The sequence below is a fragment of the Macaca nemestrina genome, chromosome 2 (assembly GCF_043159975.1).
Source record: "Macaca nemestrina isolate mMacNem1 chromosome 2, mMacNem.hap1, whole genome shotgun sequence".
Taxonomy (NCBI): domain Eukaryota; kingdom Metazoa; phylum Chordata; class Mammalia; order Primates; family Cercopithecidae; genus Macaca; species Macaca nemestrina.
Window position 1 is genome coordinate 120,479,075 of NC_092126.1, and position 27,431 is coordinate 120,506,505.

The 27,431-nt window shown below is 42.3% G+C and overlaps 1 protein-coding gene across 3 annotated transcripts in view; it reads right to left on the reverse strand.

The window, feature by feature from the left end:
* LOC105482527 (Rho guanine nucleotide exchange factor 3) overlaps positions 1-27,431 on the reverse strand; it is a 346,919-nt gene that overhangs the window by 212,555 nt on the left and 106,933 nt on the right. For all 3 annotated transcript variants that reach the window (XM_011742660.2, XM_011742693.2, XM_011742663.2), the window contains one exon: positions 19,243-19,309. In XM_011742660.2, coding sequence (XP_011740962.1) covers positions 19,243-19,309 — 67 coding nt within the window. The remainder of the gene's footprint in view (positions 1-19,242; positions 19,310-27,431) is intronic.

The window sequence follows — 27,431 nt, forward strand, 5'->3', positions numbered from 1 at the left end:
GGCCTCTTAGTCACTCTGGATAATGAGATGAGTATATTTTTAAAAGAAGAAAAAAATGACATGACATCAAGACTGGAAGAATAAGGCAGCGGGAGCCTTTCTTATGTTTCAAGAACAGCAAATCTGATCCATTTGTACCAATTCTGTAGACTTGAAAAGCCTATTCCAGTCTAAACCTCAAGGCTTTTCCCTCCTCGAGAAGTTTGAGAAATTGCTGATGAACTTTCTAATGCCTGGCAGAGGTTCTTCTTAAGAAAAAACACTTTAGATTATAATTACACAAGTTCCGTGATGGGAAACATACTGTTGGGTGGAAGGTATTTTTTAAAAGCCACATGTCTTTTTGGCCAGGTGCAGTGATTCACGCCTGTAATCCCAGCACTTTGGGAGACCGAGGCAGGCAGGTCACTTAAGCCCAAGAGTTCAAGACCATTCTGGGCAACATGGCAAAACCCTCTCTCTACAGAAAATACAAAGATTAGCCAGGCATGGTGGCATGTGCCTGCAGTCCTAGCTACTCGGGAGGCTGAGGTGGGAGGATCACCTGAGCCCAGGGGGTCAAGGCTGCAGTGAGCCGTGATCGTGCCACTGCACTCCAGCCTGGGTGACAGTGAGATCCTTCTCAGAAAAAAAAAAAAAAAAAAAGCCGCATATCTTTTTGATCCCCAAACTCCTAAAACAAATTTGCAATCTGTAGTTATCTGAGTTTCATAATTAAACCTAAAGGGAATACACAGGCTGCCATATTAGGTATTTTTCTCTGATTTTTCCAAAGTGATATTCCAAAGTACTGGTCCAAGCAAGCGCTCCGAACTCATAAAAATAATGTGCCCAACACAGAGAGGCATCATTGAGCTACCTATTAATTCTTTGGAATATGAATCTTTTGGTCCAGGATGATTGCTTTAGAGCCATAATTTTTCTCTTGGCTGAGCACACAGTATCCATTCTTACCAAGGTGCTTTCCTCCCCTCTCAAATATCCAAGTAAGATTTATGGGGTTTTTTGTTGTTGTTGCTGTTGCTGCTGTTAGAAGAAGACAAAATTCCTCCAAGTTCACCTTTACCGAGTTCTCACATTTGAAATTCCTCCACAAACATATGTGATGCCATATTTAAAAATTCCATCTTAAGTAAGCATGGGATTTAGTCCAATTCATTGCATTTCTGACTTAGATTCATTTCTGTTGCCTGTTGGGGAGGATTTTTATTCTTAAACCTTAAAACCTAAGACTCCACTCAAAATTGCCATTCAAATATTTGTCTTATTACTTCAGCTTTTTGCCCCCTTAAATATAAAAATTAATATATGCACCCCATAGAAACGTAGCAAAGTCAAAACAAAACAAAAATCATGTATAACCTCACTTCCCAAAAGGAAACCATCATTAATATTTCAGCGTATTTTCTTTTAATCCTCAAGTGCTTTTTTTTCATAGCCCAAATTGTACTGTATATACAATTTTGTTTCCTGCTTCTTAAAACATACCAATAAACATTTTTCCTGAATTAAAACTCTTCCCCAACCTCCTCTTGTCACTTACAACTCATAAGAACAAAACCACACTTTACACCAATTGCCTCACATTAGTGGACATTCAGACTTTTTCCACTTTTTTTCTGTCATTATAACTGCTGCAGCACTAAACATTTTCGTGCATAAGTCATATCTCTGGTGACTTCCATGGGATAGATTCCAGTCATGGAATTATTGGGCCAATAATTACATATGTTTATGGTTTGTGACATAAATAACCAAACTGCTTTCCAGAAAGATGACCAAGTAACACTACCACTGAACACCTATGATAGAGTCCATCCTACAGTACCCTCACCAGCATTTTGAGTTATCACTTTTTAAAATGCTAATTCTGAAGCTTTAAAAAATTTCCAATCCTCAGAATGACCTGCTGAGGTCAATTATTTCAACTGTTACCTCATTATCAAAATAATCTTTTATCCTTCCAAACAAGATGTTAATTTGTACCACATCAAAATTGCAAACATGAGAAGAATGTAGTCATTTGTTGCATATTTTCATTGGGCAACTAAGGTGCCGTGATTAAGAAGCCAAGAACAGTTAGTTCAGTACCAGTCTGCGGCAGTACACAGAGAGTTGCATGCAAAATAAAGTAAAACCCAAATCTACTGCCAAGCGTCACAAGATACACAAGATCTGAATTACCATCAGTCAACACCTATCAGAAGGAATACATAGAATGTTCAAGAATATATGCAGACTACATTTAAAATTCATTCAATAGCTTTTTGCACAACAAATTTTCTTTCTTCCCTCTAAATTGGTACATATCTCCATATGCAGCAAGTATGTCTTTTTTATTTAAGGGCACATCTACACAAACAGCAAATGGTCCAGACTCAGTCTTCCATAACCTAGAGTCTGAATTGATCACTCTACAAAATGGAAAAATGTTTATATTTTTAAACTTTTTTTAGTTTTTAATTTTTTTTGAGACAGTGTCTCACTCTGTCACTCAGGCTAGAGTGCAGTGACACGATCACAGACCACTGCAGCCTTGACCTCCTGGGCTCACGTGATCTTCCCATTTCAGCCTGCTGTGTAGCTGGGACCACAGGCACACACCACCACACCTGGCTAATTTTTGCAATTTTTTTGTAGAGACAGGATTTTGCCATGTTACCCAGTCTGGTCTTGAACTCCTGGGCTCAAAGGGTTCACCCGCCTTAGCCTCCTAAATTGCTGGATTACAGGCATGAGCCACCGTGCCCCCTGGAAAAATTATTTTTAAAAAGGAAAGTTTTTCTAGTATGCTAGAAATGTTTGGGGATTGATATGGTCTGACTCTGTGTCCCCACCCAAATCTCATCTCAAATTGTAATCTCCATAATCCCCACATGTACAGAGAGGGTCTGGTGGGAGGTGATTGGATCATGGGGGCAGTTTCCCCAATGCTGTTCTCATGATAGTGAGTGAGTTCTCGCAAGATCTGATGGTTTTATTAGTGTTTGACAGTTTTTCCTTCACATGCTTGCTCTCTTGCCTGCCACCATGTAAGATATGCCTGCTTTCCCTTCCACATATGATTGTAAGTTTCCTGAGGCCTCCCCAGCCATGCAAAACTGTGAGTCCATTAAACCTCTTTCTTTATAAATTACCCAGTTTCGGCTATTTCTTTACAGCAGTGTGAAAACGGACTAATACAGGGATATAGTCCTCATGTTCCCTTCCCGGGATATTTGTCCCACTTCACCAATGTTGCCCACAGCTCCTGCTGAGTGAGTATGGCATAATAGTAGTAGCAGGGATGGAGGGAATATTTACTGAGCAGTTACTATGTCACACACCCAGTGCTAAATACTTGATATGATTATTTAAGTCAATCCTCATAATAACCCTATGAGCTACATATGATTTCAGATGGGGAATCTGAATCTCAGGGAGGCTGATTACTTGCCCAAGCTGGTGAGTGACAGATCCATTTGACCTTGACTCTCTGGCCACAGATGACTGAACCAAGAGGTAGAGAAGCCCTTTTAAGACCAAGCCAGCTGACTGCCCACCTAGTGCCCACCTTGTGGAGCCTAGTGCAAGAAAGATAAACTGATGCAATTGAAGTTTTCTTAGGGATTTGGGGATGGAGAAACTGAGACTATGCCATAAGCTGCAGGAGAGCGAGCTGCTGAAAGATCATGCTGAGTTGGTCCAGAGCTGGCATCATGACAAGCCCAACAGTGCCACACACAAGGAGGAGACACCAGGAGCAGAACCTATAGGTCAGTAACAAGTGAAGGCAGAGAGAGAAGGGGAATAAAACTGACCCACAAAGAGAAGTCCTAGGTTCCTGCAACTATATATTCTCTTATTAAAAAGCCATTTTCTTGAGGTAACGGAGCAAGTGCCTATTCTTTGCCAAAAACTCTGTCTAAAATATCCACCAAAAAATGACAGTAGAGTCACTCCCCACTCAGGGTCTGAGCTCTCATGAGTGTCTACCCTGGTAGCAAGTTAGCATCACTAGTAACAACCCAACTGTATGCCTCTTAATAAGATGCAAGTAACCAGCATCCCTTAGGATGTTTTCCTGTCCAAAAGTGTTCAGCCTAAAGCAAACTAAGTCTTTAGATCCAAATTACCAGATTATAAGAAATATAGAGAGCTAAGGAACAAGTTAAATGACATCATAGGGAAGCAGTCAGATAAACCCAAATGTGAGACACATTCCAAAGTTCCGTGGTTTTTTTTGAGACAGGGTCTCATTCCATTGCCCAAGCTGGACTGCAGTGGCACAATCACAGCTCACTGCAGCCTCCAACTCCAGAGCTCAAGTGATCCTGCCCAAGTAGCTGAGACTATAGGCACGTGCCACCACGCCTGCCTAATTTTTGTATTTTTTGTAGAGATAGGTTTCCTCATGTTGTCCAGGCTGGTCTTGAACTCCTAAGCTCTAGCAATCCACCTGCCTTAACCTCCCAAAGTGCTGGGATTACAGGCATGAGCCACTGTGCCCGGCCTCCAAAGTCTCAAAAGACAAACTGGTCTTTTCAAAAATTGGAGGGATGAGGGGAGCGTCTGAGAATCAAAAAGGCTTAAGAAACATAACAAAACGAAATCATGGTCCTTGATTGGATAAAAACAAACAAACAAGAAATCCAGCTAGATGTAGTACCTGATCCTTGAATGATTTGGGGGAAAACCAGTTATAAAAGACAACTGAGAAAATATGAATATAGATGGAATATTAGGAAATGTTGGAGAATTACTGATAACTTAGGTTTGATGATGATGCTATGATAATGTAGGAAAACGTACTTATAATTAGAACATATATACTGAAATATTTAGACATGAAGAATCATAGTGTCTGTAATTGTGTTACTTTGGAATGGTATAGCAAAATAAAGCCAAACTCTATCAACAACTAGAGACAAATAAGTAAAGCAAAAGTTAGGAACTGTTAATTCTAGATGGTGAGTGTTTGTTGCACTTATCTTTTAACTTTTCCATATGTTTGAAATTTTTCATAATAAAAAGTTGAAAAATAGCACACAGTAAATAAGGATCATGGAAACCACGTAGGAAGACACCACGTGAAGCAGACATCCCTTCTCCCAATAGACCACACTCATTAATGCCTCCTCCCTGCTAGAACAAGTATTGTATATACACCTTCAGTTTAGCCTCAGAGGAAGCTGTTGCTTGTTTTTAGGGGGTAGCCTGCACAAAAAGCCCATGTTAACATCTAGAATCACCATCACTCCAATAGGATAGACAGAGGAAATGACAGAGTCACCCACCTAACTTGTGCTGAGTCATAAGTTTTCTCCCCATCCTCTTTTTAATGAAGTGGTTTAGTTAAACCTGCATAAATTAAATGCACTTCCCTGAAGTCAGAGCTTTACACTTAACATAAATTTTCATCTGTCCATAAAAATTAATCAGTCTCATTCCCCCTTTTCTCTAAATGAAATGTTAGGTCATATCAGCCCTGAGATACAAAAACACATCATGTGTTAGCAGTATTCTGCTGTGCAGAATGTCTCCTCTTCCCTGAATGTGTGTTAACCAAGGGGTCAGGTGCTTGGTGGTCCTTGGTGCTGCTACAGCATCTAATCCCACTGGTTTTATTTCCAGCACCACATAGGGGTTGTCAGTAACAGCCATGCACAAAAAAGCTGGTCCTGAAGTTGTGTTCATTGATATTTCCAGGGTTGGATGGCAGAGATGTCATTCTCCTGAGTGGAGAATGACAAATGCAGGAGGCCCAAAAATCAAGGAAGAGAAGAATTTTCATCATCACACTTAGATAGGGCAGCCCATTTTCAAATGGGCCCCATGCAATCAAGATTAATGACTATTTGTTTTTAGAGACTACTAATTTCAATTACAGAGGAAGAATAAGTTTGTAAGACTTATTCATCTTCAATAATAGAATATATTTTAAGTGATGTTACTTATAATTAAGTGGTTAATAAGTCAAATGTGTGCACCTAACATAGACAAAAAGGGATGGAAGGAGCAAAACATACCTAATATTCATGAGGCATCTGGTTACACTAAACATGCATGAGACTTACAAGGCACTAAATATACAGAGGCACTAATAATGCTTGAGCACCTAACATACATGAAGCCTTAACTCGGCTCCCCATTGAAGATACCTATTCTAGCCTCACGTGTCTTCTGCCCAAGAGATAAAACAGAAATTAGCCGGCTGTTCATCCAGCTAATTGGCAAACTGCGGTACAGACCAGGTGTACTTGTCCCTGAGTCTCTTTGATAAAGCTAGTGTGTGCCACTGGCCCGGGGCGTCTTTGTCTGTGAGTCTCTTGCTTGAAGTTCAACTCCAGTCCCTGTAGCTGCATCATTAGTGGTGAAAGCTGACACTGTACAGAGAGACAGGACATACGGATGTTGCAAAGCCCAGGACTCAGGTAGTGTGGTCCTTCCACCCTGCCTGCACTCTCTGTGAAGTGTGTTAATGGATCCCATCTTTTCCCCCTTGCTTCTAGCTGTGTCTTTCAATTGATTTAATGGGCAGTATGATTTGGGCATTTAAAGGGGGGGTAGTATTAGAGCCACAATCCTATCCAGTCCAATCTATTCAGTAGGCCACGTTCACTGTGAAGAGGAAGAAGTTGATGACAGAGAAGAAAATCCAGTGACAGGACTTTTACCAACCCCCACACAAATCCCCATTCCCAGATTCAGACACTGACAGAAAGAGAAAATAAACCTAACATGGAGGAAAGAAAGGGAAGTTTCGGCTTCAGAAAAGGGGGATTTTCTAAATAGGTACGTTCTCTCAGTTCTCAACATCACCACCTCCTCTCATGCTTTCAAATACATGACGGTCTTTTGGAGGTAGCAAGATCACTACCATGACATTTTTTTATATGTAATAAAGGCTACATTTGATTAAAATTAAAAATAAAAATTTCCATGAACAGTCATCAATGTCACTAACCACAAAACAATACTGAGACCGATTCTTGGACCACCTTCTGTTTAAAACCCCTGACTGAACTCCAATACTTCCCAACAGTCTAGAAATGGCCTTAAGCCATTTCAGAACACAATTTTCTAGGACCGGCTATTATTTTGATTCATCCCGAGGACTATTATGTTTTATGTCTTGCTGAATAGCTTGCCAAACAGGCTATTCTTGCTCCCAGAACAGATTGTCTGGGTTGAAAAAAATCAATAACCAAATGGACTGCTTCTAACCAAAGATGAAAGGAGTTAGGAGTTTTGCCCACATGGAGTCAAAACAGGAAAAAACGGAATCAGGATGATTACCTTTTATGATAGGAGGAGAGATGGAGAAGAATTTTGTAGGCAAGAATTATTTGTATCTGCCCCAGTGCCTCCTTCTCCTTCTAGAAACTGCCCCTTCTCCCCCACTGTTACTATGGTTACCATAGGAGTCACCATGGTGGTACAGCACGATCCCACTCCCTGGCCACTACTGATTGGTAAAAGAGTATCCACGTGACCCAAGTTGGACCAATCAGAATCCCTCCCTAGTAATTCTGGCTCTGAGAGAGAGAAGGCTGTCTCTCTGTAGACGGCTGCATTTCCACTGTATGGAGAAACGGAAAAAGTCAGTTGGCCAAGCAAATGTGCTAACAGCAGAGAGGAGTCAGGAATTCTAGTGGGCTTCCAGTGCCTGGTTCCAGGTACTTTTGAGGCTCCACTGCATTCCATGAAATACTTCCCATACCCCTGTATCTTTAAAAACTCTCCTTGATTAAGCTAATTTGAGTTGAGTTCCTGTCACTTAGAACTAAGATGTCCTAATTAACCCAGAAGGCCAAAGTAAAAGCATATTTTACCCTACATAACTCTGGAACTAAAAAGGGACTAAGCACGGACTAATCAAAATGATAACTATATAAAATAAACAGGCATCTATAAACTCAAAAATGCAAATCTGTTCAGCTGGCACACAAGCCTACTGTTAACTCCCACAGACCTCACATATGGCCAGAAAAAGAAACGGCTTTAAATCTGAGTTCCAATGTTCCTGGCATATTTTTGGTGTCAGCAGGTTGAAGATGACACGAGCTTTCCCTCACAGGTGTCAGGATCTACACAGCCTGGCTTCTCTACTGCCTGAAGGGAAATGAGACACGCAGAACTAAGTGGAAACCCAGGTATGGTCGGTTTTGTCTTTATAAGGGTGCAGCTCACATTAAAAAAAAAAAAAAAAAAAAAAAAAGCATCTGTTAAATACTTATCTTTAGAAAACAGTCATCTCAGGAATAAAGGAACCCTAGTTATATGGAGCTAACATTTTCTGTACACTTACCTACATGAGAGGCATTTTTCAGGTCACTTTACACACATAATTACTAAGTCTCTGGTTTTCAGGAAATGGTATTATTTATCCATACTCATTTTGCAGCTAAGAGACCTGACGCTCTGAAATGTGTCTGAAGACCCCAATCTGGCATTCTGACCCCAAAGCATATACTTTTTCACCATCTAAACTGTTATTATGGCTGCCAAGCACAGTTCACCAAACTCAGACTCTGGGCTGACCAATAAAACTGCTAACCCAAGGGCGCATGGAATTAGCCTCTAGATTGACTGTCAGGGAGGTGGGGAGGACCGGGAGAGGAGGTGGAAGCAAACATCTTGAAGCACAGCAGAGTATAGCACAGCATGTGCCAGCCTCTTCTGTGCACCCAGATTTCATCAGTCCCCAGAGGCTTAGCCACGGCACATGTTCTGTTTTTGAGGCAGAGTCTCGCTCTATCACACAGGGTGGAGTGCAGTGGCACGATCTCGGCTCACTGTAACCTCTGCTTCCTGGGTTCAAGCAATTCTCCTGCCTCAGCCTCCCAAGTAGCTGGGGTCCCAGGAGTGTGCCAACACATCTGGCTAATTTTTGTACTTTTAGTAGAGACAGGGTTTTGTCATGTTGGCCAGGCTGGTCTCAAACTCCTGACCTCAAGTGATCCACCCGCCTGGGCCTCCCAAAGTGCTGGGATTACAGACGTGAGCCACGACGCCCGGCCCACAGCACATATTCAGTGAAACACCCTGATGTGTTCTAAGACCTGAAACTTTTAATATAAGCCTCCTCTTGCTTGTGGAACATTGTGATTGTGGAAGGAGTTCTTTTTCAATTATTCTAAATTTATTGTTTTGCTAATTATAAAGGCAATACACACTCCCTTTAAAAAAAATTCAGACTTAAAGTATGTAACACAACAGTTCCCTGGGACTTCATCTACTCCATATTGTTGTTCAACAGTGACAATACTTTTTTCTATGTATATATTAATATATTTTCTCCCTATAAGAAGGGATCACTTTAGTTTTTATGGTTTTAATTTGCTTTTCTTTAGTTATGGTTTAAATCCTATAAACATATGCTTTACATTATATGCTCTGCATCAATTGCACTTGTTACAATCATCACTTTATTGAGAACACAGGCTCTGAAACCAGACTGACTGGGTTCAAAAGCTACATCCACGACTTAATTGCTGTGGGTGTTTGGGGATGATTCTGGTAGAAGTTTTCCCGTTTGAAAACTGAGGATAATAATAATGTTGACTAAATAGTGGTGTGGGGGAATGTGATTACTTGCAAAGTACTAGGAGCAGTAGCTAGCACATTCCAAAGGATAATAAATGAAATACATTATTATTGCTATTGTTTTTATGATAGGAATATCTCATTTTATTGCACTTTGCTTTATTGCACTTTGCAGGTATTGTGTTTTTTACAAACTGAAGGTTTGTGGTGAACCTGCACTGAGCAAGTCTATCAGTGCCATTTTTTCTAACAGTGTGTGCTCAGTTCACATCTCTGCATCACACTTTGTTCATTCAAAATTCAATAGTTCAAACTTTTTCATTATTACATATCTGTTATGGTGATCTCTGATCAGTCATCTTTGATGTTACTATTGTAATTGTTTTGGGGTGCCACGAACCATCCTCATATAAGATGGTGAGCTTAATCAATAAATGTGTGTGTTCTGACTGCTCTATCAACCAACCATCCCATCTCTCTCCCTCTCCTCAGGCCTCCCTATTCCCTGAGACACACTAATATTGAAATTAGGCCATTTAATAACCCTAGAATGGTCTCTAAGTGCTAGAGTGAAAGGAAGAGTTGCCTGTCTCTCACTTTAAGTCAAAAGCTAGAAATGATTAAGCTTAGTGAGGAAGGCAGGTCCAAAGTTGACGCAGGCTGAAAGTTAGGCCTATTGTACCCAACAGCCAAGTTGTAAACGCAAAGGAAAAGTTCTTGAAGGAAATTGAAAGTGCTACTCCAGTGAACACATAAAAAGATAAGAAAGCAAAACAGCCTTATCGCTAGTAGGGAGAAAGTTTGAGTGGTGTGGATAAAAGATCAAACCAGCCATAACATTCCTTTAAGCCAAAGCCTAATCCAGAGCAAGGCCCTAACTCTCTTCAATTCTATGAAGGTGTGAGGAAGCTGCAGAAGAAAAGTTTGAAGCTAACAGGGGTTCGTTAGTTCATGAGGTTTAAGAAGCTGTCTTCATAACTTAAAAGTGCAAGATGAAGCAGCAAGTCCTGATGCAGAAGCTGCAGCAAGCTATCCAGAAGATCTGGCTATGATAATCGATAAAGGTGGTGACACTAAACAACAGATTTTCAACGTAGATGAAAAAGCCTTATCTTGGAAAAAGATGCCAGCTAGAGTTTTCCCAGCTAGAGAGAAGTCAATGCTTGGCTTCAAAGCTTCAAAGGACAGGATGACTTTCTTATTAGGAGCTAAGGCAGTTGGTGACTTTAAGTTGAAACCAATGCTCATTGACCATTCTGAAAATCCCAGGGCCCTTAAGAATGATGCTAAATCTACTTTGCCTGTGCTCTATAAAGGGAACAACAAAGCCTGGATGACAGCACATCTGTTTGCAGGATGATTTACTGAATATTTTAAGCCCACTCTTGAGACTTACTGCTCAGAAAGAAAGATTCCTTTTAAAATATTACTGCTCACTGACAATGCACCTGGTCACCCAAGAGCTTCGATAGAGCTGCACAAGGAGATTAATGCTGTTTTCATGCCTGCTTACTCAACATCAATTCTGCAGCCCATGGACAGAGGAGTCATTTTGACTTTCAAGTTTGTTATTTAAAAAATACATCTCTTTAGGTCAGGCATGGTGGTTCACGACTGTAATCCCAGTTCTTTGGGAGACCGAGGCAGGCAAATCACTTGAAGTCAGGAATTCAAGACTAGTCTGACCAACACGGTAAAACCCCATCTCTACTAAAAATACAAAAATTAGCCAGGTGTGGTAGCGCTCATCTACAATCCCAGCTACTCGGGAGGCTGAGGCAGGAGAATTGCTTGAACCAGGGAGGCGGAGGTGCAGTGAGCCAAGATCGCGCCACTGCACTCCAGCCTGGGCAACAGAAAGAGATTCCGACTCAAAAAAAAAAAAATCTCTTTGGGAGGCTGAGGCGGGTGGATCACTTGAGGTCAGGAGTTCGAGACCAGCCTGGCCACATGGTGAAACCCCATCTCTACTAAAAATACTAACATTAGCCAGGCATGATGGCAGATGCCTATAATCCCAGCTACTCGGGCGGCTGAGGCAGGAGAATTGCTTGAACCCAAAAGGTGGAGGTTGCAGGGAGCCGAGATCACTCCACTGCACTCCAGCTTGGATGACAGAGCGAGATTCCATCTCAAAACAAAATGCAAAAACAAAAACAAAACAAACCAAAAACATCTCTTAAGGCTATAGCTGCCATAGACAGTGTTTCCTCTGGTGGCTGTGGGCAAAGTAAGTTGAAAATCTTCTGTAAAGGATTCACCATTCTAAATGCCATTAAGAACACTCATGATTCACAGGCAGAGGTCAAAATGCCAACATTAACAGGACTTGGGAAGAAGCTGATTCCAACCCTCATGGATGACACTGAGGGGTTTAAGACTTCCGTGGAGGAAGTCACTGCAGATGTGAAAATAGCAAGAGAACTAGAATTAGAAGTAGAGCCTGAAAATGTGACTGAATTGCTGCAATCTCATGATAAAGCTTGAACAGATGAGTCGCTTTTTAAGGATGAGCAAAGAAAGTGGTTTTTTTTTTTTTTTTTTTTTTTGAGATAAAGTCTCATTTTATTGCTCAGGCTGGAATGCAGTGATGCTATCTCAGCGCACTACAACCTCTGCCTCCGGGCAAAAGCAATTCTCCTGCCTCAGCCTCCTGAGGCTGGTCTCCTGGTCACCCAAGAGCTTCGATAGAGCTGCACAAGGAGATTAATGCTATTTTCATGCCTGCTAACTCAACATCAATTCAGGTTCAAATCCTAGCTTACCTGTTGTGTGACTCTGGGCAAGTTATTCCCTTCTCTAAACCTCTGTGTGGCAGGCAAAATTTTAAGATGGTCTCCAAGATTCCCATCCTCTAGTGTGTACACCTTGTATAATCCTCTGCCCTTGGGTGCAAACAGAATCTAGAAATGTCATGGGATACCACCCCCATGATTGGGTAACTAATCATTGGCTTTTAGATCATCAAGGTAGAGATGATCTGAGTGGGCCTAATCTAGTCCGATGAGCTCTTAAAAGGAATTTGGCTCTTCCTCAAGTCAGAGAGATCTGAAGCATGAATGGATGTGATGTGAGGGAGATTCTCCATTGCTGATTTTGAAGATGACATGGCAAGCTCGCTGAGAGCGACCCCAAGCTGACAGCCAGCAAGGAAATAAGAACCTCCTGACAACCACAAGGAACTGAATTCTTCCAACAGCCCAAATGAACTTGGAAGAAGACCCCAGGCCTCAGATGAAACTCTAGCCCTGACTGACAGCTTGATTTCAGTCTCACGAGATCTTGGGCAGAGAACTCACACCATGCCCTAACTTCTAATCCACAGAACTCCAAGCTAATGAACAGCTGCTGTTTAAGCTGATAAATTTATAATAATTTGTTACTCAGCAACAGAATATTAAGGTAGCGTATTTTCTCATTTATAAAATGAGGATGAGGCTGAAACTACACTCACCTCTTAAGACTTTTCTGAGAAGTAATATATGCACAAAGTGCTCAACACAGTGCTTGGTAAAATGTAAGTGAACTCTAGGGCTTAGACACCTGGGATAAACGAAGTTATTGCTATTGTTTTAGTAATTACCATTACAAAATTGGGGTAACAAATCATTTTTTCATACATCTAGTAGGGAAGATTAAAAGGTTTAAAATAAAGTCCAAGAGGGTAAAGGAAATCAAAAGGGATTCTGGGTAATGAAAAGTTTAAAAAGATCTTTTAAAAAGTTCTTCACGTCTAACCTCCTTTGGGGAAAAGGTATGTGTGATCGGCCTTGTTTTAAAGAGGTAATATACTCTAATGGCCTGCATTCAAAGGCTGACTCTGCCAATTACTACACCTGTACTTTAGGCAAATAGCATGGGTGGGGCTCAGTTTCCCCATCTTTGGAGTGGGAATAGATACTATCTACCATGCAGGACTGCCACAGCCTGGCCTGGGGCTGACGTTCACTCAACAAAAGTAAATGCACAAACTGAGACTGCAAGAGAAATGAAAGGCTTGCTGGCTTCTTTTGCAGTGTAGAGATGGTAAAGCCACAATACATGCTGACCTGGCCTGGTGTGTTGTGAGCATTAGAGACTCTGTCACTTTACTGAGTTGTGAATTTCAGAGCAACTCTCCATCTGACCTTCAAGAAACATTCAGCTACAATGAGGTTTTGGCAACTGACTTCTTTACATGCAGAATAGAATGGGTCAAGGAACTGTGGAGAAGGTTCAGGACCTCTTGTCAAAAGACAAGGTTCTAGTCCTGATCTCACCATTGTGAGTGACCCTTAGGAGTGGGCTCCACTATTTTCTGGCTGTCTGGGAACTAGACTCTCCCTTTTGGTAGCAATACCAAACTCTTTCTTTGAGCAGCTACCCCTTCTCCACCTTAAGTGGCTCTAGTGAGGCTACCAGTTACAGAGCCCTGTCCACCTGGCCCCCTGACTATGGATGGAAGCACATGACCAAGGCCTGTCCAATCATAGTACCCCATCTTCTTGACCATAGTGATTGGCCAAGGCATAGCTATGTGACCCAAGCCCAGACAATCAGAGTCCTAACTGGGATTTCATATGTGGATCCTGGAAGCAAATCTCTTTCCTCTGGAAATGTGTGACTATTTATGGTCATCCTGTTCCTTCAAAAACATCCATCTGCGGTAGGAGAAGACAAACCAAGAGAGTGGCAAAGCTAAGAAAAGGAGTACACCTGGAAACAGCTGTGCCTGAAGCTTACCCGCCTCAGTTTCCCTAAGTCACATGAGCAACCAATTCCCTTTATACTTGAGCTAGTTTTAACTGAGTTTCTATCACTTATAACCCAGAGTCCTGACTAATATACAAGGTCTCGTTTTCTTCATGTAAATATTAAAAGGTTGGGGCTACAATGTCCAAAGTTGCTTCTAAGCCCCAGAGTCTAGAAAATCTTCTCAAACGGACTAGACAAAAGTAAAGATCAGGCACTGGAGAAGGAGACAAGACAAAAAGGGCTCTGAAATTTGGTCCATATTTAATTAAAACCTCAGTTCTGGCACCTAAAGTAATGCCTTGTTCACAGCAGGTCCTGGTTAAGCATTTCCTAGTTAACTTACAGGCAATGGCAGGAGCTGTGCTCCAGAGACTTTCACAGCTCTAGGGTGTGTGTCTTCCCTGAGCCTCAGTGTCTCCACCCCAGCCCAACAGGAGGAGCTGCAGCAAATATTTTCACAAGGAAGGGTGGAAATTCTGAATTCTGAGCTCAGCACTGCCCCAACCAGATGGGAGCAGATGTGCAGTGAGTACCTGATGGAGAAGCTGCCTCACAGCAAGACACCCCCCAGTCCCTCCTCCCTCAGCCTTCTCATTCCTCCCATTCTGTGATGGTCTTCTCTTACTGTTCCTTCCACGTCCACTGCAGCCCAAACCATCCTCTCTGCTTCTCTTGGTGAATGCATCTGCAGCATCTATGGGTCTGGTTGAGTGGTGGGCACAGTGCCACACCTTGCTCAGGAGGGTGGGGAAATCCTGGAGGGTTGGTAACACCCAGGGCCTCTGTCTCCTTAGACAAGCATGGGAACTGAAGGGCAGAATGCACCCTGCAATTAATGAAGATGACAATCCGGGAAAGGGCTAAACCACTTGGTAAGGAGAGGGGATGTGTAATATGAGTGTCAACAGCCTTTTCTGAGCCTCTCTACAGCCAAACACTCCAGCAAAAAAAGAAAAACACAAATGCAACTCCTAATGTCTGAGGACTAATGGAGGTCTGCAGGGAAGACAAAGACGGGGTGCAATACAACTCACTCAGCAAGACTTTCTTTAAAGTTATTTTGAAATCTCTCTCTCTTCTCCCAAAAAGTCTGCTCCTCAGCCACCCAGATCTTGCCTACCAGCTTCTCCCACTGTACCTCTCCTCGAGAGCAATGTGGTTCCTTCTTCTCTTGCCTTTTCCAAACCATTTCTCACTATCACCTCTTCCCCCGCCCCATTCCCTTAAATTCACAACTGCCTAGGACCTCGGTGAACAAACACTGGATCCTTTCTTTTTTTTTTTCTTTTCTTTTTGTTTTCTTGAGACAAGGTCTCTCTTTGTAGCCCAAGCTAGAGTGTGGAGGTGCAACCATCGCTCCCTGCAGGCTTAAGCTCCTAGGCTCAAGTGGTCCTCCCACCTCAGCTTCCCTGGTAGCTTGGACTACAGGCACAGGTCACCACGCCCAGCTAATTTTGGGGTTTGTTTTTGTATTTGTTTTGCAGAGACAGGGTCGTGCTTTGTTGCCCAGGCTGGTCTTGAACTCCTGGGCTCAAGTGATTCTCCTGCCTCAGCCTCCCAAAGTGCTGGGATTACAGGCATGAGCCACTGCGCCCAGCCTGGATCCCTTTTCTTTGCGAGCTAAAGAGGAATAAAATTGCAAATGCTTATAATACAATGGTTTTCTCCAACACATATATAAATGTGGAAAATTTGCTAGCATGGAAAATTTGCTAGCATGGAGATTCTGAAACCTTCCTTTCTAAATAAAGAAGAAAGCAGAGTGCTCACAGAAAGTGTACCCTGCCCTAGAACAGCATGTACATCCTGGCCTAACAGACCTGGGAGTCAGATTTCATTACAGAAGATATGTCAGCTAGATGATGCCTCACACGTCTTCATCCTGACATGCTGCATCCTTCTCGTTCTTCAATTTTATTTACCATAATGACAATTACAAAGTGCGTCCTGGCTGGGAGTAAGGGTGTTTCCACTTGGTTGGGTTCCCTTCCCCAATCCCCGACCATGTCACTGTGGATTACACTCTGAGGCAAAGAGAGATCAGTTTTGGCCAAGGAGGAATCTGGCCTTTGGCCAGGCCCTGAACTGTCTCCCTCTGGTATATCTTGATGTCAGTTTGTCTAGTTTTATCAATAGGCCTCAGGGCCCAGAAGAAATCAAGGCAAGGACAGGAGATCAAGATAAATGTCACAAATGGCCTAACCACCTAACTGACAACTTTTGCTGTTTGGGAAAATCTTGTGAGCTAGCTAAGAATTTGAGGGCTGAACCTGAAGTCAACATTGCATTGAATTCTGAAACCTACTTGGTTGCAATTAGCCAGGGACAGGGTTGGTGTTTTTTTTGTTTGTTTGGTTGGTTGGTTTTTTCTGCAGTGAATTACTACTATTTTATTTTATTTTATTTTATTTATTTTATTTTATTTTTATTTAATTTAATTTTATTTTTTATTGCGACAGAGTCTTGCTATGTTGCCCAGATTAGACTCAGACTCCTAGGCTCAAGCAATCCTCCTGCCTAATCTTCCTGAGTCCCTAAGATTACAGGTGTGTACCACGGTGCCCAGCACATTAATGTGACTGTTGTGTTAGAGAGATTTGGCAAGGGTGGGGCAAACAGAGGGTCACTTAAACCAAGTATGTCTCTAACAGGTCCTTTTGAGTAACAAGGTCTATAAACCAGAGTTGTGCTAAAAAATTCACAGAACATTTTTCAAGGGAAAACAGTTGAAGAGGTCTCATGGCCATAGGTGGGGTAATCAATTGTCCCAGTTAGCCTGGTTCCAGGGAGTTTCCTGATGTGCAGGACTTTCAGTGCTCAACCCAGGACAGTCCCTGGGCAAACCTGGATGGTTGGTCACTCTACATGTACCCACAAGCCTTGGCTAATGACCACTGTCGGAGCAGAAGGGGAGCAATACTGAAGGGAGGATGGATAGGGCAAGCACTGAAAACAAAGACCTTCAAAAAGGCTAACTCACTCACAAGAGATCTAACTTCTCTATAGCTCAAAATTGGCTGTTAATGTCAACTATTCCAAAGTGCATACAATCTACTTGGTCAACAAGGGGTTTCATGATCAATGACTTTGGGAAATGCTACAAACTCCACCAATTCTCCTTATGGAGTCTCCACGTACATCCACACATCAAAGGCTCTGAGAAGCCCTGCAGTAGTGAGCATATTTAGTTTAATACACTCAGTATGTCCCAAATAGATATGACCACACAAGCCTTTTTTTTCACTTAATGGTTATGATCACACAACTGGATACACTTTGAGAAATGGAGATCCTATCCCCAAAACCATAAATGACTTAGGAAGTGCACAACTTGCATTCAGTAAGACACGCACATCTATTTCAGAAGTCAACACATGTCTCTTTGTATTCAATAAAAAGCTTACTGTAACCTGAGCTAAAACAGTTCCATGATCTATATTTATTTTTAATAAGACACTTGGAGAAAATGACTGAGATCTATACAGGATTTTAAAGTGTGACTAGAACCAGTCAGAACAGTATTAAAAAGACTAAAGACCTGAACTTGAAATCCAATCTAAAGATAACATGTGGATGGATGCAAGAAAGATATTTGGTGTCAGATGGATATGAGAAAGGTATTCATTCCTTCCATTCATTCATCTAACAAATTAATTAAGCATACATGTTCTAGGCACTGTGCTAGGCCCAGAGATACAGTAGTGAACAAGAGAGAGAAAGGCTGCTACATTCTTCATGCCTGAGTCTTCCAATCTTAAATTTCAGTAAGGACTAACTAAGCACAATAGTAAGAAACTGCAAGGGTACATAGGAGATTCGGGAACTCAGATTCAGGAGGTGGTCATGAGGGCTTCTTCCCAGAGGAGGTGATGTCAAGGCTGAGACCCAGTAGGTGAAGGGGGTGGGCCAGGAGCAGTGTGTGTAGGAGCGTGGTGCTGGGCAAAGAGAGTGCTCTAGGCAGAAGGAACATGTGCAAAGGCCTGGAGGTGAAAAAGAGCTCAGAGCATTCTCTACAGATGCAAGTTTTGCTCCTGAGGTTAGCGCTAGAACTCACTTTAGCACACAGCAGGACCTCCATACACTGTGGCTATTATTATTATTACTATCACTATTCTCCTGAGGAAGACAACCTTGCATCAGGAAGTTCAATCTGACCCTTCCTATACCTCTGTATCTCTCAAGCAAGGTTGATTGCTTTGTGCTTCATCGAATTTTATGATTCCTAAAATCTGTTTAAAGATTATAGACTTCTCCTTCTGGAAAACAAAGCTCCCTGTGAAGGCATAAATCTACAGATTAATAAACTGTACATTTCTGATTTCTTTTTTCCTTCATTGTACACTGGTTCCCTCCAGGGTCCAAAGAAAACAGCCCCCATGCCTGCCTCAGCAACCTTGACACTTCTTGACTTCTTCGCAAGATGCTTCCTACAGTCCAAGACCTTCAGGGCAGGTGAATGTCAGCAGAAGCTTATTGGGCCACCTAAATTTTTTTTTTCTTTAATTTTAGCTAGAGTCTCGCTCTGTTGCACAGGCTGGAGTGCAGTGGCATGATTTCAGCTCACCACAACCTCCGCCTCCTGGGCTCAAGTGATCCTCCTGCCTCAGCCTCCTGAGTAGCTAGGACTACAGGCACACGCCACCATGCCCAGCTAATTTTCATATTTTTTTGTAGAGTAGGGGCTTCGCCATGTTGCCTAGGCTGGTCTCAAACTCCTAGGCTCAAGCGATCCTCCCACCTTGGCCTCCCAAAGTGCTGGGATTACAGGCGTGAGTTACCACACCTGGTCGCCACTTGGAGTTTTTACTTAACCCACAACCACTGATTGAAATGTGACTTCCCCAAGTGGTAAAGCACAGACGCTCTCTTGATGGAAACTTTGATTAGTAAAACCAACCCTGACAGTGTCTGTTCTGGAAGCCAGAGCATGTATCCATAATAGGACATTTAACAGCAGGGGCTACCCAGGGCAACACTTACCCCTCTGAAATTCCAGGCTTTAGGAGAGGGAAACATGGGAAAATTGTTTTGCCACTGCCGTTTAGGCCTAGAAGAGAAAAGACAATGTATTCATTATTCAGTGGTTGGATATTCAGAGGAAGTCACTGGTTTCAAATGCAGGTTTATCAAAAAGAGAGATGCCTCAAGAAATGGCCCAAACAAGGTGGCTGGAGTTTTCAACAGCTCTGCAATCTTCAGCAGCCAAATTCACCCCAAACTCCTTCTCAGTTCCCCAGCAGGAAAGCCCCAGCGTGCCTTAAAATAGCCCTTCATCTGTACGAAATAAAATAAAATCTAACACGCAACCTGGATGCAATCAAAGAGTCAGACCAGACTCCCAATCTTTGTCTTGAATTTTCACACGGACACAATTCCCACATGGACTCTATCAGGAGATGTATAGCTTCAGCTCAGCCTGGAACTCTCCCTTGTCACACAGACATGCTGGGGAGTTCCAACAAGGGGTACATTTGAGCTCCAGGTTTTTAAAGGAACCATTAACGGGACATTTAGCCCCTGCCTAACAGGTGCTGAAACTGGTTTCCTTACCTGTTAACCTCTCAACATGCATCAATTTCCTTAGAGGCAATGGACACAGCTTCAAGACAGACCAGCACGGAGACTCCAGGCACACCAGAAGCACCTTATTTCGGTCTCCCAAATTGAATCAAATTTTGTAGCTGCCAATATAACTACAGGAATACCTTTTTCAATATTTTTACAGATAAATTACTCCCCTAAAACATGTGATGTCTGTCAATATGGATATTCAGATTTCATGTTTGCTAAAAAGCATCTCTGAAAAGCATCCACCTTGGACTTTTCCTGAGACTTTAGTCACTGATGTACCAAAAGGTTGGCCAGGCTCAGTGGCTCACATCTGTAATCCCAGCACTTTGGGAGGCCGAGGCAGGCAGATCACTTGAGGTCAGGAATTCAAGACTAGCTTGGCCAACATGGTGAAACCCCATCTCTACTAAAAATACAGAAATTAGCCAGGCGTGGTGACGGGCACCTGTAATCCCAGCTACTTGGGAGGCAGAGGTTGTGGTGAGCCGAGATTGCACCACTGCATTCCAGCCTGGGTGACAGAGCGAGACTCCATCTCAGAAACAAACAAACAAAACCCCAAAATGTTGGTTACACAATAGTCACTTTTACCTTGACCTGTCTGCTGTAATCAGCAATAATGCAAGGCAGAAAGCATGTAGTGACCAGTGTACAGGCTTTGTAGTATGTCAGACCTGAGTAAAAATCTTGATTGGCTCTACCATACAAAAGAGACAAAATACAAGGTAATTACAATAAGAGGAGCAACTAACTGATATTGAGCACTTTAAAAAGCATATACTAATATTTTACATAGTTAATCTCATGACTCTCACCCTGTGAGTTAGGATACATTATTATACCCATTTTACAGATAAGAACACTGAGGCAAGCCTAGGGATATTAAGTGCTTTGATTCTGATCACACAGATGAAATCAGCATTCTGTTCGTAGTTGTCTGACCTCAAATCCCATGGTGTTTATTAGCTTTGTGACTCTGAACACGAGGCTTAATTTCTTGAACTTTGGTTTCCTTATGTGCAAAACAGGGGAAATAATACCCTCTGTGTTGAATCAGGATGAGATGAGGACTCTAACTCTGGTTCTGTCATTAATAAGTTTTCACCAGCTGTCAGCATGGTGCCCCCATCCCCCTTTCTCTCTCAACACCTGCCTCCAAGAACAGCATTCAACCCAGGGTGCAGGGCTGACACAGAAGGGCCAGGGCAACTCACCAAAACTATGGGAACTCCCACCTGATGTGCCTTTAAATCAGGCCCCCTCCTGCCTCACCCTTCTCTTCACCCACACATAAGCAATAAAAACCCAGGCTAATAACACCACAAGACAGAGAACATGTGGGTGGTTATTTATGTTTCATACCCTTCTCCATTAAATTACATGTTGGCCTAAGTCCTTCTGAAAATAAATGTCTGTTTTAAAACAAAATTTTTGGATTTCAACAATACTTCTCCCTGGATACCATTCCCTTCCCTCTCAGTCATAACTGGGCTTTGCTTTCCTAATTATTTGATGGAATTCATTGCTTCTAAAGTAACAATATATACTAGAACATTCTGAGTAAATGTGTCCTTGTCTTATATGTTGCAATCCACAGATCATACATAATGTTAATTGTCACAATAATTAACACAGATTCAGTTACTGATGTGCCCAGGACTAAGCACTTTAGGTACTCTAAGTCTCAAAATAACCTTATAAGGTAGCTTATTATGTTATAATGTAAATATATGACATACAGACAGCATTATAATGGTGTTATATAACATTTTATACACAATATATTATAATGCATTACATACATTTAAATAAATAACCTTATAATTTTATATAACATTATGTAATATGATATAATGGGAACATTATCACTACTGCATTTTATAGATGAGATAAACTGAGGTTAAACCACATGCCAGAAGTCACACAGCTATTAGCTGGGTAGCCAAGTTGGGATTCAAACCCAGACGTGTCTGATTCCAGATCCCGAGGATGCAATCCCTCTCACGTGAAGAGAAGCCCCACCAAACAGGGCAAAGCATACCTCTGAAAGAAAGCTGCCTGGGGGTTCCTTGTGGGAGGGCAGCAGCTTAGCAGGGCTTCCCACCATCAGGCCTCACAGCCAGAGAAAAAGCATCAGAGCAAATCTGTCCATTCAGGACACTGTTGGGCAACTTAGGTGTCCCTGTGTCAGCTGGAGAAGCGGCCAGGAGACCTACCGAGAGAAGGGCTGTCCCTGATTGTTAGCTCCCACCTTCCTCTCATCCCACCACCATTCAGACTTCCAGTCATTCACATTAGCTACAGTCCCTTTTAACAATTCTAGATCAGGCACAGACTCATGCCTGTAATCCCAGCACTTTGGGAGGCCAAGGTGGGAGGATCGCTTGAAGCCAAGAGTTCAAGACCAGCCTGGGCAACATAGGAAGACACCATCTCTACTGAAAAAAAAAAAAAAATTCGCTGGGCATCGTGGTGCCCGGCTGTAGTCCCAACTACTTGGGAGGCTGAGGTAGGAAGATTGCTTAAGCCCAGAAGTTTGAGGTTGCAATGAGCTATGATCATATTACTGCCCTCCAGCCTGGGTGACAGAGTGAGACCCTGTCTCTAAAATTAAATTTTTAAAAATTATATCCTGATATCATAACAGCCTCCTGATAGTTTCCTCTCCTCCCCAAACACTAGCACCCAGGTGGCTTTAATGGACAGAGTCAGGGAAGGAGAACCATACTGAGAAGGCTTCTTGATGAAGTTGGTGAGGGACCCTAGCGGCATAAAGTGCACCATCACGGAAGCACCAATGCCAGGTCCTCACCAAAGGAGGGGCCTCTCAGTCCTGGGTATATTTCTTCTGTTGTAGAAGTGTATTTTGCACAATCAGCAAAAGTCCAAGTGAGAAAATAGCACTTGGTGCTGCAGGTGTCCCAGACACAAAGACATTCAGCTGAGCTTCTGAATAAGGCTTGGAGGGCTTGTCTATCGTCTCTGTCCAACCCTCAGGCTCCTCATGTGAGCAGGCTGTGCATGGTGTAAACACGTGGTTACAAAGCACAGCCTTCTGTCTGGGCAGCATTTCCCAGTGTCTCACAAATGTCACAAGGATAAGTATGACCACCTCCATAGAGGGATTCATGGGAAAGCCAGGGATGGGTGAGCAGCAAGAAACTTACAAGATTGTTGGAGGAGTTGGAGTTGGAGGGCTGCTATCGTGGAGAGAGGTTGCAACCCTACGAAAGGTGGGGAAAAAAGCCACAAGCCCCCCACCCTTGGGAAAGCTCATAATAGAAATGGAGAAATGCCCACAGCAGTAGAGAAAAATCAGGATTCAAGGTTCAGTTAGGGAATGATCTCAAATTCAAGTGTATGTGTCTGGAATCAAACAGAATAAGGTCAGTAGCAATAGGCCTTAGGGTTAGTGCAGAATTTATTTTCCCACCATGCAGAAACAAATGTGACTTTCTCGTCACCTTGAGAAGAGGTTTAGCGACCACTTATAGAACAGCTCCTTAGTATGGGTTCAGAATTGAACATGTATTTAGACTGATCCTGCTGTCTGGGCACTGAGTGGGGCTCAGAACGTGGTGTTTAGGGAAGAGCCAGCTTGGGTTTCTAATAGTGGCTCCCTCCCTTTCTTGGTGGGGGACTTCAAGCAAGTTACCTACTCTCTACTCCCTCTGAGCCTCCATTTTCTTATCTGTAAAGTGGAGCTAATAATCCCTTTTCACAAAATTGAAGGATTAAATTCATGTACTTAAAAAAAAAATGGTTAGCAGGGAGTCTGGCGCTCAGTAGGTACTCAAATTAGCTATTATCATTATGAGAAGACTCCTTCTTTAACCCAGTAAGGGTAAATGTTAGTTACCATTATCATTGGTGAGGCTCGTATTAGAGGGCCAATGAAATTTACATCTCACTCTTAAGGACTGGATAAAATATACACAAAATAAAACAAAGGCTTCAATGTGTTACGAATATTTGTTTTAGATAACAACATGGCCACAAATCTGGACATGAGGTAACCATGAAAAGAGACTTCTCTTTTCTACTCTAATTTTCTAACTCCACTTTCCCTTCTCAAAGACTACCACCTTTGTCAGCAAGTTGTATGTTTTAAATATTTTACTGTTTGAATTCTTAATTCAGAACATCTTGCTAAGGAAACTTCTTCTTCTTTTCTCTTGTTTTACCTCTCTCTATCCATCAGAACAATTGTAGCATTACTAGAAAAATCAAACAGCTATACTTTTTAAGAGAAATCTGTGCTGAATGTGGTACCACCTGTGCCAAGTATTTTTGTTCTGATTGAACCACTTAAGAAGATAATGGCTTCTTTCACTTAAACATCTTTTTAGTTTCTGTTTTTAGGACATAGCTGATGAGAGACTGGCAGGTGTTTAGCCAGGTGAAGACCCAATTATTTGTGGAGAAACTCACGGTGAAGTGGTAGTTTGCAGAATAGAAAGCTCATCACTTTGGCCTGTCTCTTGAACAAAGGGACCTCCAAATAATGTTTCTGTGGCTCACTGAGTCACACTCAGCTTCATTCTACTCATGCCATGGCTGCAACTCCAACTCTTTATTTCCTCACAAATTATGGGAAAAAAAAAAAATCACAGAGGCTGCACGTGGTGGCTCACGACTGTAATCCCAGCACTTTGGAAGGCTGAGGCAGGCAGATCACCTGAGGTCAGGAGTTGGAGACAAGCCTGGAAAACATGGTAAAACCCATCTCCACAAATAAATAAATAAATAAATAAATAAATAAATAAATAAATAAATAAATAAAAATGCAGAAATTAGCTGTGCATGGCGGTGCGCACCTGTAGTCCCAGCTACTCAGGAGGCTGAGGCATGAGAATCACTTGAACCTGGGAGGCAGGGAGCTGAGATCATGCCACTGCACTCCAGCCTGGGTGTCAGCGAGACTGTCTCAAGAAAAATAAAAAAAAAAAGAATCACAGAACCTCAGAAATGGTCAGCTGGTACAATTTCTCAGTCACTAGTTGAATCCTCTTTGCAGCAGTCCTGCTGAGAATGGCCCCTTAAAGACAGCCCTCACCTTTGGAGAATGGGTCTGTACTCTACTCATGGGAGCTCACCCACTAATTTATTCACCAATATTATTGAGCAGCTACTATACGTCAGGCATGGTGCTAGACATTAGAGATCAGCAGTGGACAAGAAATTCAGTTCCTGCTTTCATGTCCTCACAGGATATTCAGATCCACCCTCTTCCCCTCCAAAAAATTACAACATGGCAAATCGCTTTTTTTTAAGTGGTAGTGAGGAGTGCCACAGTGACTCAACCAAAATTTGAAGAGCCAGAAAGACCTCCCAGAGAAAATGAGGCCTCTCTGAGACCTAACAGGGAAGAAGGACTCAACAGGTAATGAGAAAAGGGAAAAGTAGGCCAAGCCAAAGGAAAACCATACTAAAAAGGCAGAAGGTGAAAAGACGAACAAAATAGACATTAAATAGACAGAACTGGCCAAGTTCAAAAACGGGTGGAAAGGACTCTAATAAATACTGTTATGAATAAGGTCATATAACTACAGATTCAATAGCAATTAAAATTTAAAGCTTCCCAGTGCTTTGGGTGGTCAAGGAAGGAGGATCACTTGAGGCCAGGAGTTCTAGACCAACTTGGGCAACATAGCAAAACCAAATCTACAAAAAAAAAATTTTTTTTTTAATTAACCAGGCATGGTAGCATGAGCCTGTAATCCCAGCGACTCAGCAGGCTGAGGTGGGAGGACTGCTTGAGCCTAGGAGTTCAAGACTGCAGTCAGGCATGATAATGTCACTGCACTCTAATCTGGGCAACCATCATAAGTCCCCATTTTAACAAATAAATAAAAACTACAATAAGAATGTCATCAATACTTTTATGGTATTAAATTTGAAAACTTAAAGAAAATGCAGAAATCCCTAGGAAAATATGACTTATAAAAACTGTCCCAAGAAGAAATAGAAAGCCTGAACAGCCTTATAATTAATAAAGAAATGAGAGAAAACATCAGGCCCAGACAGTTTAAATAATGGATTCCATCAAACTTTCCAAAGAAAAAACAAAAACCAGATCATTCCAATCTTATACAAACTGTTTTATAGAAGATAAAAATCATCAAGAGTTAAGTGGTAAATAAAGGAGAATATGGCACATGTGAAGAACTGGAAGAAGTATGACAACTTTAATGTTTGTTGACAAGGAAGTAGATTAAATGAAACTACCATCTTTTTTTTATTTTTGAGACAGAGTCTCGCTCTTGTTGCCCAGGCTGGAGTGCAATGGCGCAATCTCGGCTCACTGCAACCTCCATCTCCTGGGTTCAAGCGATTCTCCTGCGTCAGCCTCCCAACTAGCTAGGATTACAGGCATGCACCACCATGCCCAGCTAATTTTGTATTTTTAGTAGAGACGGGATTTCTCCATGTTGGTTAGGCTGGTCTCAAACTCCTGACCTCAGGTTGTCTGCCTGCCTCGGCCTCCCAAAGTGCTGGGATTACGGGCATGAGCCACCACACAGGGCCCTTTTTTTTTTTAAGTACAGCATTATTCAATTGAAATATCATGTAAGCCACATATGTAATTTTTCTATTATATATATATGTGTGTGTGTGTATATATATATATATGTACATATATTTATATTTTGAGACATGGTCTTGCTCTGTTGCCCAGGCTGGAATATAGTGGCATGATCATGGCTCACTGCAGCCTTGAACTCCCCAGCTCAAGTGATACTACCGCCTCAGTCTCCTGAGACTACAGGCACACACCAGCATACCTAGCTTTTTTTTTTTTTTTTTTTTTCTGTAGAGATGGGGTCTCCCTATGTTACCCAGGATGGTCTTGAACTCTTGGGCTCAAGCAGTCTTCCAGCCTCAGCCTCCCAAAGTGCTGGGATTACAGGTATGAGCCACCACACCCAGCCTATTAGTCACATTTTAAAAATAAAAAGGAATAGATAAGTTTAGTTTTAATAGTATAGTTTATTTAACCCAATGTATCCAGATACTACTAAACACATAATCAATAGGAAAAAGGCATTAGAGATACTTTATTTTTTTTTCATACCAAGTCTTCAAAATGCAATGTGTATTTTACACTTATGACACATCTTCATTGGCACCAGCCATGTTTTAAGTGCTCAGTTGCCACATGTGGCATGTGGCCATCATATTGAACAGCACAGTTATAGAAAAATAAGGCACTCTGGCTGGGCGCGGTGGCTCAAGCCTGTAATCCCAGCACTTTGGGAGGCCGAGACGGGTGGATCACGAGGTCAGGAGATCGAGACCATCCTGGCTAACACGGTGAAACCCCGTCTCTACTAAAAAAAATACAAAAAACTAGCCGGGTGAGTTGGCAGGCGCCTGTAGTCCCAGCTACTCGGGAGGCTGAGGCAGGAGAATGGCCTAAACCCGGGAGGCAGAGCTTGCAGTGAGCTGAGATCCGGCTACTGCACTCCAGCCCGGGCGACAGAGCGAGACTCTGTCTCAAAAAAAAAAAAAAAAAGAAAAAGAAAAATAAGGCACTCCTTTTCCAAGAACCTCTGACTGTGAAAGTCCACTGCTCCATGTCTTAGCAGTTGGTGACA